At 36.9% G+C, this 15,219-nt stretch overlaps 1 protein-coding gene across 2 annotated transcripts in view; it reads left to right on the top strand.

Annotated features, from left to right (window-relative positions):
* LOC103901770 (cytochrome b5 reductase 4) overlaps positions 1–14,911 on the top strand; it is a 40,443-nt gene extending 25,532 nt beyond the window's left edge. For both annotated transcript variants that reach the window (XM_009282705.2, XM_009282704.2), the window contains 6 exons: positions 4,423–4,563; positions 5,768–5,920; positions 6,580–6,730; positions 11,768–11,854; positions 13,261–13,425; positions 14,314–14,911. In XM_009282705.2, coding sequence (XP_009280980.1) covers positions 4,423–4,563; positions 5,768–5,920; positions 6,580–6,730; positions 11,768–11,854; positions 13,261–13,425; positions 14,314–14,368 — 752 coding nt within the window. In that variant the 3' untranslated portion in view covers positions 14,369–14,911. The remainder of the gene's footprint in view (positions 1–4,422; positions 4,564–5,767; positions 5,921–6,579; positions 6,731–11,767; positions 11,855–13,260; positions 13,426–14,313) is intronic.
* The last annotated feature ends 308 nt before the right edge of the window (positions 14,912–15,219 follow it).

The following is a 15,219-nucleotide window of genomic DNA, read 5'->3' as shown; positions in this document are numbered from 1 at the left end:
GAAGTGGTTGAGTCCCCATCCCTGGAGGTGTTTAAAAGACGTGTAGATGAGGCGCTTAGGGACATGGTTTAGTGGGCATGGTGGTGTTGGGTTGACGGTTGGACTCGATGATCTTAGAGGTCTTTTCCAACCTCAATGATTCTATGATTCTATGTAGAAAAGGTTGGAATTTGTCAGGTTGGAAAGGTCAGAAAATTGTCCGGAAACAGTGAATCAGTTGATGAATCAGTTTTTTAACTTCTCTCTCCACTCCCAAATATCTGGAAGAGTATTAGCTGATTGTGGGATATATTACCAACCTCCCATATCCTTTCAAGTAATTCTTAAGTCTGCAGAATTGACAGCAATCTTAGCATATTTATTTGTATACTGTACTTTGCAATCTTAGTACGTATTGTTTTTCAAAAGAATGGTAGAAAAACAAATTGACAAACTTTTAAAAACAAATTGCAACAAACTTTTTATAAACCTTCTTTTAAATAGCTGGAGAGCTGCTGATGTTTTGCTTTACTTCAAGACTGCTATGAAATGGAATTACTGCCTTTCATTTTTCAGGGCTGTAGGCATTCTTTTGGTACATCTGAAATGTTTGCTCATTCAAAATAAGCAGTTTGTAGGATGTTATGAAAGACATGAGAAAATATTAATAAAGAAAAATTCATTCCATGTCAGAGGCTTTACATCATGTCTTTGAAGGCATGTATAGTGGATAACTCACTAGTAGGTATTTGAATAATTTAAGAAAACAAGTGTATGCAGAAAAATGCCATGGCCACCTTCTGTGGCAATTGTGGTATGTAATGAATTTGATGCTAATTTAGTCCATGCACAAATTGCATGTGCAGCTGAGATTTAGTAACCTGAATGTGTATTTCCAGGCATAACTACATGTATTTAGATACTTGACCCTTCTAGCAGACTTTATTTATACCCTTGGAAATAAAGCCAATTAGAAAGAAACATTGCTGAGCTGGAACATCTTGTTTAAAACCTTAACTTTTAAGCATTTTGTGGATAAATATTATTTGAAAGCTTTTCTCTGTTTAAAATTCTTTTGTTCCTGTTGTGGTTGAATTGACGCGCAGTGATCCTGTACTTACTGAAGAAGGGAATGTTAATAATGATGGCTGTTCCTTCAGGCAGCAATTGACTGCGCTGTTGCAGAGCACTCTCCAGCTGTCTTGAACTCTTTGGCTGGGTTTTTAATCCAGAATATCTGGGAATAGCAGAATGTTTGGGGTAATAAAGCTGCAATAAGGAAATGGTAGTACAGATAAGTTACTTGGAAAATGATAATTCATTAGATGAAACTACTGAAATACTCAAAGCGGTCCTTAAATGACTCTTGGAGAACACTGGTGAAGGAGAATGGACAGGCTGGCTTACTGAGACCCTCTCAAGCCTATTTTGGGTTTTTTGGGGGGTTTTTTGTTTGTGGGGTTGTTTTTGTTTTTGTGTTTTTTGAAGTGCAGCAATTGGTGTCTGTTCTCGAACTGTACCCCAAGTTAAGAGTAAAGTTCAGCTAGCCTTACTGGCTTGGGCTTCCCTTTAGTGGTGCTGTTGGAGGTAAGAGCAGGGAAGCAATGGCAGTGGTCACTTGAGCTGCAGCAATGCCTAGAATTTCCTTTACATTTTGTCTTGTATTTAATGAAGACTTCACTGGAAACTTGCATAAGCCCTCTGTCAGGCAAGACTCACTTAAGAAGAGTTGTTGACGCAAGAAAGAATTTTGGCTGACTTCAGGATTTAGGCCATGTACAAGTGATGTACACTTATTACAGATTTTCTGGTAGTTCATCCCTGTTCAAAAGAGAATCAGCATGTGATTAAAGTCAGGAAATAAAGAAGCATCTGCTGGTGCAGGGCAAAATACAAAAGATCAAGGTACTTCTAATTATTAAGACCTAAAGAAATAATAGAATCATAGACTAACTTAGTTGAAAGAGACCTCTGAAAGTCATCTGGTCTAACCTCCTGCTCAAAGCTGTCCAGTCAAGGTTTGAATATCTCCAAGAACAGAGACTCTCTCTGGGCAGCCTTGCCCCAGTGTTTGACCAGACCATCCTCATGGTGTTGCCTAGTTGGACTTTCCTGAGTTGCCGCTTGTGTCCTTTGCATCTCATCCCGTTTCATGAGTAGCTCAGCTATTTATGCTAGTAATTGAGTGTTTTTCAATAACATGAGAAAAAGAGGGGGGAAGAAACATCGCTTCACTGAAATTGCTTCAATGCAGAAAGTGTCGTTAGAAGCGTGTCACGCTCAAGTATTCTCATATATGAACCTGTCAAATGTTGAGAGGCTTTATGTGAAAATATTCGCTGGGACTGGTTACAAATTTTACATTGAAAATGGTAAATGACATGGTGGGATAATTGTAGGGAAGAGGCTTCTCTCTGCCTTTTTTTTTTTTTTTGGTTTGTTTTGGAAGTATGAAGTTTAGATAGTGCTGCTCATGGGATTTTGTTGCTTGCTTGATTTTTTTTTTTTTTTTTTTAATTCTTTGCTGGGCTGAGCTTCCAATATCTTATAGCCCATGAAACTTCCCTTGAGTTACAGACCTGTTTAGGCAGTGTGGTACTATCATCACGCTGATATTTCAGGTTAGAGCTAAAATACTGCAGTGCTGAAACAAAGGTTTAGCTGAAAAATGCTCTTCTAAAGGTAGAAGAGGAAAAATGATTTCTTGTCATCTTCAATTTACCCCTCCGGTTTTGTATCTAGATTTCTACAATATGCTGTCATAAGGCATATTGCATTTCTACAATATGCCTTATGCAGCAATTGTTATTCCCATCAGTATTTTAGGAAAGCTGGGACACTTGTTCCCAAGTAGTCAAATACCAATCTACGGTGGCAATGGCAACAGGCCTATGTCAGTTGATAGAATATTATAGTTGAGAGTTGAAGAATACCTTCCTATATTTGGCATTTGTGGCTAAATTAACCTTTCTAAGCATGTCTCTTTCCAGAGTGAAAGCTACTAAGTGGTTGTTTTTGCATCTCTGCCCTTTTGTTCTTTGAAGTACTTCTTCCTTGCTGCTTCATCCCTACTTACTTTCTGCAGTCTCTGGCTGTAATCAGCAGGGCATAGCCCTCTATTGTGTTGTGTTTTCAAATGCTCTCTTAGACTGTGAAGTGATGTAATGATGCAGGTTACAGAGATCAGGATGGCTGCTTAGTTAAAATGGGTGCAGGTCTGGCCAGCCTTACACGGAGTGCTTTGCCACAGAGATCATTTCCAGTATAAGTGATCAGTTACTGCCCCTGCTGTAGCAGAGGCAGAGTAAATGTCTTATCTTGCCCTGAGCCTATTGCGGGTATAGGGAAAACATGTTACTTTTAAGCTTCCATAAGGTATTGGTGAAGCTGTTATAGTTTATTTGCCTTTTGTCCCTGAACAAAGCTAAATATTCTGGGGTGTTCCTTCCCTTTTCTCCCAGTGTCTTATACCCCTGTTGCTAATAGGAATGTACACAGGTTTTTTGTAGGTATTCTGATTAAGCCGTGTTCTTTCCCTGATTTCTTTCTCAATGTCTTGAAAAATTTTGGTGGAAATGCAGACCTTGCACAGTGATTATTTTTTTTTTTAATGCTTTCTTTTTTTTCAGTTACCTTTTGCACAGCATTTAGTTGATGCACAAGTTGAAAAGCACTGTTTGAAACCCCTCGCCTCCAAAACAGCTGTATCAACAAAAATTTGTGCTGTACATATGACCATGTACTTGATTTAAGTAAGCGTATGAACGTATAACTGGAGTTCATAATTTCTAGTTAGTCAAAAGGCACCAATTCATGTCCAGAATATTTATTGATAATGCTGAAGTGTGCATTGCCTATATAGGCACAATGCTAGTTTCATTTTGTCATGTGTAAGCATTTAAGTATTGGTACCATGTACCTGAAAAATTGTGCAAAGCTGTATCAGGAATTCTCGTTGTGCTAATAGCAGTGAAACTGCAACAATGCAGGATGGTCAGCCCAATAAATATCTGGGATGCTGGGTGGGTTTAGATAGTCTGTTCCTGAAGACTGTGGCGCTGTGCCTAGCTTATCTGCCATTTGCATTAACCAAGCTGGTTTTAGTCTGCATATATGTATTCATGCTGTAGTCGTATGGTGAATTTAGTGCAGGTGCAATGTAGTACAGGGGGTTCTTCTTTCTTCTAGTATTCGGTGTTTTTCTACTTCTTCCCAGTCAATGCTGATAACTTACAGATTCAGTCTGTTATAAGCCTAATGTAAGGCTATAAATGAGTCCTTAGTCCAAAATTAGAAAAATAATTGTAAGTAATGCTACAAGAAGCATCTGTTTATAGTCTTTTTATAACTGTATATAGTGAAACATGTACCTTTCTCTATCTCTTATTAAAAGATGTATAAGAATAGAAAGACAGATTGAGACAAGTAAAACCATGTTTTTAGGATTGTTCTATAGGAAATGCAAGTTGGTTTCTAAGATGGAAGTTACCCACGACACCAAGCTCTTCTGCTTAATGTTGCCTAAGAGCACACATCTCCGTGTTCCCACTGGACAACATGTTTACCTCAAACAAATCATTGCAGGTAAGAAAAATTGAGAATGTAGCCATGGATATATTAACATAAATCCCTTCTCATAGTCTTGGGAGAATGCTAAGTCCATGGCCACTAATTCCCTGCTTGTAGTTAGAAGGTCTCTGCTTCCAGGGTCACAATCAGTGCTTAATAATGAACAGACTGGATTAATATTGCTGGAAAGCTAACTATCGAGGTGGCTGATATTTACTGTTGACCTTACTGGCTCTTCTTTCAACTCTCCCTTTAAAACATTCTCTCCGCTGAAGTAGTGCTGTTCATCTTTGAAGGGGGTTAAGCTCGTTGTATATGTGTTATGTATGATTAGTCAGTTCCTTTTAGTTTGCAGCTTTTTTGACATGCCGAGGGTAATGTTGCAATTTTCCTTTTTTTTTCTTTTTCCTTTTCCCTTCTTCTGAGGGATTTATAGCAGTCATGGTAACACTACTGTACACTCCGGTTACATGATATTAATGATAACATGAGGTTGTGAGAGGAAGGCGTCTTGAAAAGCATTGTTTAAGTGCTATTCTTCAAATTTTTGTAAAAGGTGAACTTAAAAAAATAAAATGGGAGGTCAAAGAAATATCTGTTTTATTTTTTTTTGAGGCTACTATTAAAAATTTCCATATTAATGGTTATGCTGGTCACTGTACTTGCATTGCACTATGCGTGGTAGAGAGATTTCTCAGAAGAATTTTTAAATATCCTTTAATTGCGAAGTGTTTTGTCCTCCTCCTCCCTACATAATTCTTTGCTGGTGTCCAACTCTTGCAGTCTTTTTTCTATGCTTATACAATGGCTTTTTGAAATGATAGTGGAAGAAAATATAATCATGCAGCACTAAAAATCTGCTATTTCAATTTAGAAAAAATCAAGCTGTGGTACTTGAAATTAAATGCAAATGTTTAGATTTTCATGTTCTTTGGGGATGACTCTAGATCTTTTCTTCCAGTGTTTTGAATTTCTAAGTAGTATAAAAGGAACATACTGTACAGTGGCCTGAAGATTTTAATTGGAAGTAGAAGGCTACTGTAATAAGAACTGGTGCAGTGGAAAGTAACGTACTTGCATAAAAGCATGCGATGGTGTTATTTTTATGGGATATGCAGATTATTTGTTTACTGTTTGTTTATTTTGGTATTTGCAGTAAATTTGCTGGATGTAGAGTACTTTTCATATTATTTCAGCTACCTTTTTGTCTTCTGTCTAGGGACAGAGGTAGTAAAACCATACACACCTGTATTGCCTTTTTTGCCATTGGATTTCAAAGAACCATCTCACTATGATGGTGCACATATATATTTAATGATTAAAATTTATTCCTGTGGACTGTTCACACAGGCACTTGACCACCTACAAATCGGTAAGTATATGTTGGGATTTTTTTTGTGTTTGGTTTTGCAGCAATTGCTTTATCTTTTCAGATTCACTGTCTGGGTATTGTGATGTTCTTGTTGTTTACCTACTTATACATTGGGACATACTTACAACTTTTTTTTTTAAACCTTATTCTCCATGCCCTAAATGTACAGGCTTATCCTCACTGTAACTAGGAGTTGTCTGTTACGTAAAGCTCTCGTGACTGATCTTCCAAACGTGTTCATGTTTAACTGTTCAGATATGTCAACTGTATCACACATTATAGTTGATCACTGGTTGTATATACTCTTAGAACAACTTTTTGTACTTTCGAATAAAGAAAGCTAGGTCTGTTTTATTAGACTTAAGATGCACTTCCTTTTCTGTTCCAGATACGGAGGTAGATTTTTAACACTGACTTTACAAATGTTTGTATACTCATATAATGCAAAATCCATCAAGAGAAGACATTTTAATTGAACATCTGTTCTTTCAACAAGAATGATCCTTGTGTGAAATGTCTAGTACCTTTCTGAAAGGAACCCTAATACTACAAAGACGAAGGCAATATGAAAGGGCCTTTAAAAAAATCAGAATAGTAATTAGCTTGTTTTCATCTCATTAACGTTTACCTTTTTTTTTTTTTTTTTTTTTTAAATAAAGAAAACTATATTTCTGTCAGCAATCCTGAAGGTAACTTCAAGAAGTCACAGGTTCAAACTTCAGAAGATCTTTTTTTATTGGCAGCAGGCACAGGCTTCACACCTATGGTTAAACTGCTGAATTTTGCTCTGACTGAAGTTAGTTGCCTCCGGTACGTACACTTCTTATGATTTAACCCCAAGCTAGAGTAATCCATAGGAAGGATGAAACGTAATGGGCAAGCCTCAGTGTTAATAAAACAATTAACAAAACAGAATTGTATGAAAGCATTTTTCTTCAACTTATGCCAAAAGCTGGCATGCTTTAGGGAATTTACACATACTTGGCTACCATCAACAAAATGGACTGATTTGCATTTTGGATTTTAGTTGTGATACAAATGAGCTCACCAAGTAGAAAATCTGAGGGGTGGTTGGTTTTTTTTAAACTAGCTTTGCATTTGAGTGCCTTTTTTTAGTATTGAAATATTTCAATGTAGACACTGTTTTTTGGACTGAGGAGGTTTACAACTGTTTAGTTACAGCTTCTCTTTAATCTATTTGAGTAGCTAGCATACTTTTATATTGTTTTCACCTGCTAAGCGACAGTAACACATTTTTACCAGATGAGTTCCAGTTTTCAGAAAAGCGCGACTTATGTAAGCATAGCATTAAGTATATTCAAATGCATAAAAAGGTGTGTATTGCATATGCATTCTGTACTCCGCTTGTAAAATCTACACAAGGAAGCATTACTTGTTCTTGGTCAAGTGAACAGGTTGGTTTTGGCCCCTTATGTCCTTCAGAACCCCAGAACTAGTACTTCTGCTTGATGTGATTGTCAGTTTACAACTGCAAGAGAGTATACAATAGCTCAACTTTAAAAGGAAATTCAAAGAGTTACTGTAGGGGCATACTTTGATAGAGGTGAGGTGTGCTTGCATTGCTTTTAGCAAAAATCTTTCACTAGAATCACATCTTGCAGAATTTCTTAGCAGATTACATTTTTGTCAATGTGAACTATTATAATTTGGGAGAGTATAAAAATGAAAAATATAACTGCACTGTCTTTTCTTTAAAACTGTTGCAGAGGACAGTTCAACAGACTTGCTACTGTTTTACTGTACCTTTGGATTTGGACTCTTGTAATGGAGATTAATTTCTAATACTGAATTTTATTCAATAGAAGCACAGGATGTTTTGGTTCATTATGTCTTTATGAAGCACATTTTGAAACAACATAGATTAATTGGACACTAGTCTTCATAGTAAAGCTAAAAAGGATGATGTACTGCAGAAAACTGTTTCTAGAAAAAAAAATCTAACTCAGACATTATTCTTGTATTGTTTATTGTTCAGCAATTACATATAATCCTATTTTGTGAGCAGAGAGACTGTGTACTATTTGGCTCTTCCAAAGCGTCCTGTATTGTCAGTAGTGAATAACAAGTGGCTGGCTGGCTTTGTGAATCCAAAAGATAAATCTATCATCTGACAAAATGCTTGGGAAACACTACTAAGTGAATTTGGAATAATTTTTTTTTTTTCTCTTCTTGAGGGGAAAACTAGTATGTCAGGTAAAGGTGGTTCTGATAATAAGAAAGCAAAACTAAGGAGAGCATAGTAAAAGATGCAAACCTTGACATCCATAACCAGAATAAACAGAGTAGATAACGTGTGAAAGACTACTGCTGCACAGATAGTGTTTGTATCTACTCTGTCCTTGAAAGATGACCAGAGTGGCTTATTTTAACTCTCTCCAGCACAATTTCTTATGGGAACTCAGTGGTCACAGTTAGCTTAGGATGCAGCAACATCTGTTTTCTTACTAGTCGAAGTAAATGAATTTTTCCTTCTTGCCGTGGAGGCTTGTTAGTCGCTGGAATGATTTGATCTGGTACAGGTTCTGTTTATATGCAGACACTTAAAGCTTCGTTTTTCTGACTGCTCTAGGCAACTTAGTTTCTTGGCCTTATATTTGCTCTTTAACTCTCACTTTCTCTTTTGGGAAAATATTACAAGAGTGTCTTTAATATGTGTGTGTATGTATTTATAAATACTATTTATATACATGAGATTATATGTATATATAAACAATATAATTTGCATAAAATTCTCTTACTGTGAAAAGTAACGATTGCCGTAAGCTTGGATTGCACACACTAGAACATGAATTGCAGAAAGTTGAGGAAGGATCTGAATAATGACTGAATTATCACCTGAGGGCGCAGAAGCCCCTGTCTGTAGAGCTGGATGAGTGCGGCTGAACCTCTGGGGCTGCACTGCAAACGCTGGAGAATCCGCAGCTTCCCTACGTGGCGTTTGCTGTGATGTAACGGGCTTGGATCATTGGATTTCCATTCTTACTGTCTAGCCAAAGACTCCCTGTTATCTTTTAAGTCTGTTTTTTATTGCCTACGGTAAACGTGGAAAACAAATTGTTCTCTTCCTGTCTGCAGTATCCTTTTGTGATGAAGTCATAATGCTCTTCCTTCAGTCTTGTTTCTGCTCTTACAGGCCAAATTGTTTTTGGCCAAAGTATTAATTTAAAAAGAATATCGGTCCTCTATGCTGTTTTTTCCTTTTTAAGTTGAGATTTTTGCTCCTTTTTACTGGTGGTGTATAACTGCAATCAGATGGATACCTTTCTTAAAGAAGACTGAGGCACAAAGGCACTAAACACTAGGTAGAGGGCTAATGCTCTTATCAAATAAGTATAGGATGCTTGCAGTCTATTCTTAATTCTCCTTGATAGTTGTTTTGTCTCCAGCTTTTCATTCCTAAACTACCACTCTGTTCTCATACTTGCTTTTAATGTAGTGTTCCACTTTCATCATCACTTCTGGTTTTTGAAGGTGATCTTGTAACTTTTTCTACCTCTTCTTCTTCCGCTGTGTTAAAATCACGTAAGGATCTCTTTAATTCCTCTCCCTATACAGCTTTTCATAAGACCTTCCACAGCAGTTTTTGAGTTTATTAAAACCTGCATCCCTTGTAGTAGTTACCAGTATGTCAGATTCTCCCTATTTCCTTCCAAAGAGATGATTAAGTTTCTCATTTGTTATCTAAACTTCTGTCATCATTCTCTCAACCAGCTCTTCTGTACTGGGTGGGGATCATATCCAAATCTCCATCTCTTCCTTTTAGCTGTTTTCTCCCTCATTTCTAGCAAAACTGTTCCCAGTTCATTCCAAGTTTGGGGGTTTTCTGTTCTCTTTATAGTGCTGAGTACTGAGCAGTACTGCAGCAGATATATTTGTCTACATTGGGGAGTATCAGTAAGGGTGTCTCAAAGCATTATTCTCCGAATAACCACTTTCTACCTTTGTGCCCAATGAACAAAATGCATGGCTTTGCTGTGCACTTTTTGTTGCCTTTTTTCCCCACCTGAGTAACGCTGGCACCATGCCAGTTTTGACAGCACTACGTTCTTGGTGAGCTTTATTTTCCATGTTTCCAGGGAAGTGGGCCATGGGAAGCGTGTAAGAAACTTAGATTTTTGGCACATGCTAGCTTCTGAATAAGTTGATTTTAGTATTTAAATATGCAGCATAGCTGATTTGGGGCTGTTTTGTTCTATACCAGGCAGGTTTTGCAAAGCTTGTACGTTGTAACTTACTTTGAGTTGTAATGCATCTGGAACGTCTTTCTCTCAATAACACTACTGATGATGTGTATTATATACAACGGTCATACCTCAGTTTTATACTTTTGGCAGCAGAAAATGAACGTGCTTCTCATAAGTAGAAGGTGATCTCTTATCTTTGGCATCTGATGTAGCCTGTAAGAGATTTCCTGGAATCTTGAAGTGCTACCAAACTGCGAAAGGGGAAAAGGTTAGAAGTCAAAAATGTGGTATCTTCAGGCTGGGAGAATACTGGCTTTTAAATGGCAGTTGAAGAACAGCTGGAGATCATGAACTCTCCGCAGAAGCCCTAGCATGTGTGATACGCATGCGTGAAAGATGGCTCTCTGCAAGGTACAGAAGATGAGGTGACAGGAATTAATAGTTTCAGCGCAGCATCTTATAAACTTACTGTGTCTAGTGCTAGTCTCTTAGAAGCAAGGTTGGCCACATGTAAAAGGGACATTGGGTAGTGGAGTGCCTTGTTACGGAACTGGAATTGCAGGGCTGTGTGGTGCGCAGGGCCAGCAGGCTTAGCTCAGCCTCAGTGGTGGCCCTGACAGGTACCCGTGTGGTTCTGTGCCAGGTATCCCAGTGCTCCAGCTTCCTGCAAGTACGGCACTGAACTTACTGCTTCTGGCACCACAGCAACATGCTCTCTCTGCTCAGAGCTGTGCCTGAGTGGAAAAAAACAACAGTAACTTAAAGCCCTGTGGGGTGCAGTTCAGGAACTGCTTGCTTTTAACAACAGATCATCTGCCTTCTATCAGTTGTCCCCAGAGTATTAGTCTGTCATTAGCAATAAAGGAGAAATTAGGTTTATGTGGCTTCATCAGATGGTAGATTCTGTTTTGTAAAGTCAGTCTTTGTGTTTTACCTCCACTGTAGCATAAAAATCTGAAAAGATAATAGCAGCGACCTCAATGACAGAGCACTTATTTTTAATGTGAACTATCTGGCAAATATAATGCTTGTAAACAGTAGCTTTCCAGGTAAATAGATTGTATAAATCAACAAATAAAGTAGGAATAAGATAACCTGGTACAGAGCTGTAATTTGCTCTTCAAGTTATGAGTTAATTTTCTCTTACTCCTATGTGTTTAGATTCCATCTTTATGAAATTAGTATTGACATAAGCTTCTCGAAATACACAGCTGGTGTATGTAATATTAAAAAGGTGTACAGAGTTCATATACCAGCTATTAACTGAAGTAGTAGTGCTCAAACAATATTGAGAAACCGCTAGATGAAACTTGACAAGCTATACTCTATTCTCAGTCAGGTCTTAGTAACTTCAAGAGACTTTATTTTTCTTAGGACAGCAGTTCCTGAACTAGAGGTTGCAACCGCAGACAGGGTTATGACATTTAGAAGAGAGGTCACAAATCCAGCAGACTTTCAGGTACAGCAAGAAAAATACTATATTGGGTTAGTGGCAAAAAGATTTGAGGATTGCAGAGTTGCAAAACAAACAAACAAAATGTAAGCAAAAGGCTTCTGTATAATGCAGTGAGTTCTGATACTTCAACAGATGTTTCAAATACAGAAACAATCTGCAGTTAATTTTTCTTTTTTTTTTTTTAAGGATAGTGAAGCTGATCTTCTTCAACAAAACAGATGACGACATACTTTGGAGAAACCAACTAGAGCAATTAGTTCTTAAAGATGAAAGGTATTTACAAGTCTTGAGAACAACTTGTACAATCCCAGTGTATAGAAGAACAAGTCTTGGGGCTTAGACTAACTGTACAGCTTTAGCACAAAGACAGATCCCAATTCTGGAAACTCTTAGGTAAGAATTTGATAAGACCTAGGGAGTGGAAGGAGATGTGCTTATATTGGTCACAGATGCATAGCAGCAGGCTATGTCATTATGTTCTGTAGGTCCCATAGGAAGCCAGGGATTTGATATGACAGTGTTTAATAGATGTTTATTGGAGACAGTATGTTAGATGAGACGATCGTTAAAACTGAGAAGCTTTTTGGAGGTGAAGAAAATTAGCCTTAGCAATAGAAAATACAGATATGCAAAGAGAAGCGCAGAAGTGATAGACAGGGATAGTGTACCCTTGGAGCAACATTCTGAATTTACAGAGGAGTCTTTAAAAGTCTCTTTGGTGTCACTTAGTTGAGAAAATTATTGTCTAGAAATTCAATGTTTGTCTAGAAATTTAAAGTTTAAATCAGGCCCGTTACTTTCATTTTTATGTACTAATTGTTGCATTTTTTTCCTCAATTACGATGTAATTATGGATTAAAATGCACTAGCGCATATGTAAAGTTAACTTAGTTTAGCAGGAATAGTTCTGTCAGGAGACATAGGAATATTAGGTTGCCTTTGAATTTCAGTACCCTTGTTTTTATTGCTAGATAAATTGTTACTGCCTAGATTTTATGATAGAAGTATGTTTTGTTTGTTTACTTAATTCTTAGTTGAAATTGTATGAACAAATTAATTTCAGTTGTTCCTTCACAACACTGAAGCGAAAAATCAATATTTATTTTATAACCTGGTGATGTCTGGCACATCCAAAGCTTCATAGTCTAGACATTGTGCGAATTTACAGTAAAAATCCTTTCTCCCTTTCACTAGGAGCCTCAGATACACAAGTGCTTGTTTTTTACTCAATAACTATGCTGTTAGTGGGGTTTTTAAACCAGTTATAGTGTTTTCTCATTAATGAAATTGTACTGATGTTTTCACAAGTTTGGCTAAGCATTCTTATTTCACTACTTGTGTACTGAGCTACACTAACATTTGTGTAAGTGAATAACGGAACAATAAAATCCGTGCTTTAGTATCTTAATTGGCACCAGCTGTTTTTCTTTGTACAGTGAAATAACAGCTAAAATTTTTAAGATTGAAAGATTGGGCTAAGTAATTAAATGCACAATACTAGAGGTGATTTGATTGACTTGGTTGGTAGGAACAACTAAATGTCTGTGATACCTGATACCGTGCCAGTGGGAGCTGAGCAGAACAAGAAAGTAATCATAGGAAAGAATCTGCATTTTGTGTGGCAGATTTCTGATCAGAGATATTTCTGAATATTTCTGAAATATTCTTCTGCTTACCAGGTTTGAGGTTCAATTCATTCTTTCACAACCAACCAAGGACTGGGTGGGTAAGCAGGGGAAGATTTCTTCATCGCTTCTCTCTGAGGTTGTGAAAAGAAGCAGAAAAGACTCCAAAGTGCTCATCTGCATCTGTGGTCCAACACCTTTTGCAGAACAAGGAGTACAGTGAGTATTTTAAATGATGAACTAGAGAATGAGGAATTTTTTTAAAATTTGACAACCTAACTAGCTATAGTGTTTCTGACTTGGTAGCCTTTCAAAAATGGCCTTCTGTTTTCTGCTTTGTAAGAAAAGTTTTTAAGGTTTTTTAAAAAACGAATTTAAAAAAACCACCTGGCATCATAGTTTAGGAGTATATTTAGTGTGTAGATAAGTAAATATCAGCAACATGTAAATTTCATGAGCTCTAGTAAGTTGTCCAAAACTGTTTAAGAGCATCTCTTTAACAATGACCTTTTTTCCCCAAGGTTTTAAATGCTGCTTTTATTTGATGTTCACAGAAAAGTTGTTATAATAAGAAATAAGTTTTCTCTGTTGGTGTTAGCTTGACAAGTTACTAAAAGTAAAATTCAAAGCAGCTGTTCTATCACAAGCACTTCTCTCGATTTTTATTAATGCATTTATTTATGTCTGTACCTAATACTTTCCTTATTTTATATGCCATATATTTAAAGATAAAAGGCCCTCTAACTTTCTCTTGCCCAGCTTCAAAATATTGAACCAATATGGACATCGCTTGCATTTCTGCAGCCCTGCTGAAGTCAGGTGCATGGAGGGTGGAATTGGCCAGTAATTATACTACCTCTTGAGAAATCTGAGATACTTTAAATAGATATCTGTATTTTTAGAAATCCTTTCAGGATCCATAAGACAATGTAGTACATATGAGCCCCTGGGCACGAAAGGTTTTCTAAATGTATTTGCAAAGGTAAACTTCATTGTGCGTGTCTGAATAAAAACAAGATAGTGGTGCTAAAGTTATGCTTCAGCTGTGTCTGTGGTGGGTTTTGGGTTCCAAATATTAATATTACAAATCTGATTTTTTACTTTCAGATACCTGAAGGATCTTGGATACTCCCAGGAAGAGATACACACTTTTACTGCATAAACCCATATGAGGGTATCAATGTTTGTTTGTATAATTGTATCTTATTTATTTACCTTCATGAATTTAATTAAGTGAGAAGCAATTTTGTAAGACTTGAAATTTCACTCTTGGTACCAAACTGTTTCTTGGAAGAAATATATCTTTGAAAAAATTTTATACCGTGTTTTATCTTGGTTTTGTAAATATTTTTGCTAATCCGGGGTATTAATTTATTGTAGAGGCAAGCAAAAATGTATAGTATAAGTTATGTAAGATATTTCATGTTGTTGGTTCATGAGAATTCTTAAATTTATGACAAGCACTGATGTAAGTTTTGACTTGAAAAGCTTATTATTTCTTACTGTAAAAAGTCTTAAGAGTGATACTGTCTGAAGTTAAATATTGGACTGTAACTCAGGTAACCGGTCATTGAAAAATGTTCTTTGTCATCTGAAATCTCTTCTTTGACTTGCAAGTGATCCAGATATGTTTTTGGCTTTGTAAACAAAGAATAGAAGTACCTTTGGTAAAATATAAAAATTTACATCAAATAATAAAAAATAATAATTTTACATTACTGTATGCATTTTTGTAAATTTTTTGTATTTTCAGTTTATAATGTCATACAGAAAGGTTTGCACAAGCTTAGGACAGCAGCTGAGAACTCAGAACAGAGGCACAGAGTCTTGGTCTCTCACAAAACTTTCTGTGTGACCTCTCTGATATCAGGCATCCCTTGTCATGAGCCCTTCTGAGGGTAAAACCATGACAGGTTATGGCCTGCAGATGCCAGGGTAAGGACCTGTCGTGGTTTAACCTCAGTTGGCAACTGAGCACCACCCAGCTGCTCGCTCACTCCCCCCCTGGTGGGT

Source organism: Aptenodytes forsteri, unplaced genomic scaffold (genome assembly GCF_000699145.1).
Source record: "Aptenodytes forsteri isolate BGI_AS27 unplaced genomic scaffold, ASM69914v1 Scaffold245, whole genome shotgun sequence".
NCBI classification, from domain to species: Eukaryota; Metazoa; Chordata; class Aves; order Sphenisciformes; family Spheniscidae; genus Aptenodytes; species Aptenodytes forsteri.
This window is presented reverse-complemented; position numbering and strand designations above follow the sequence as displayed.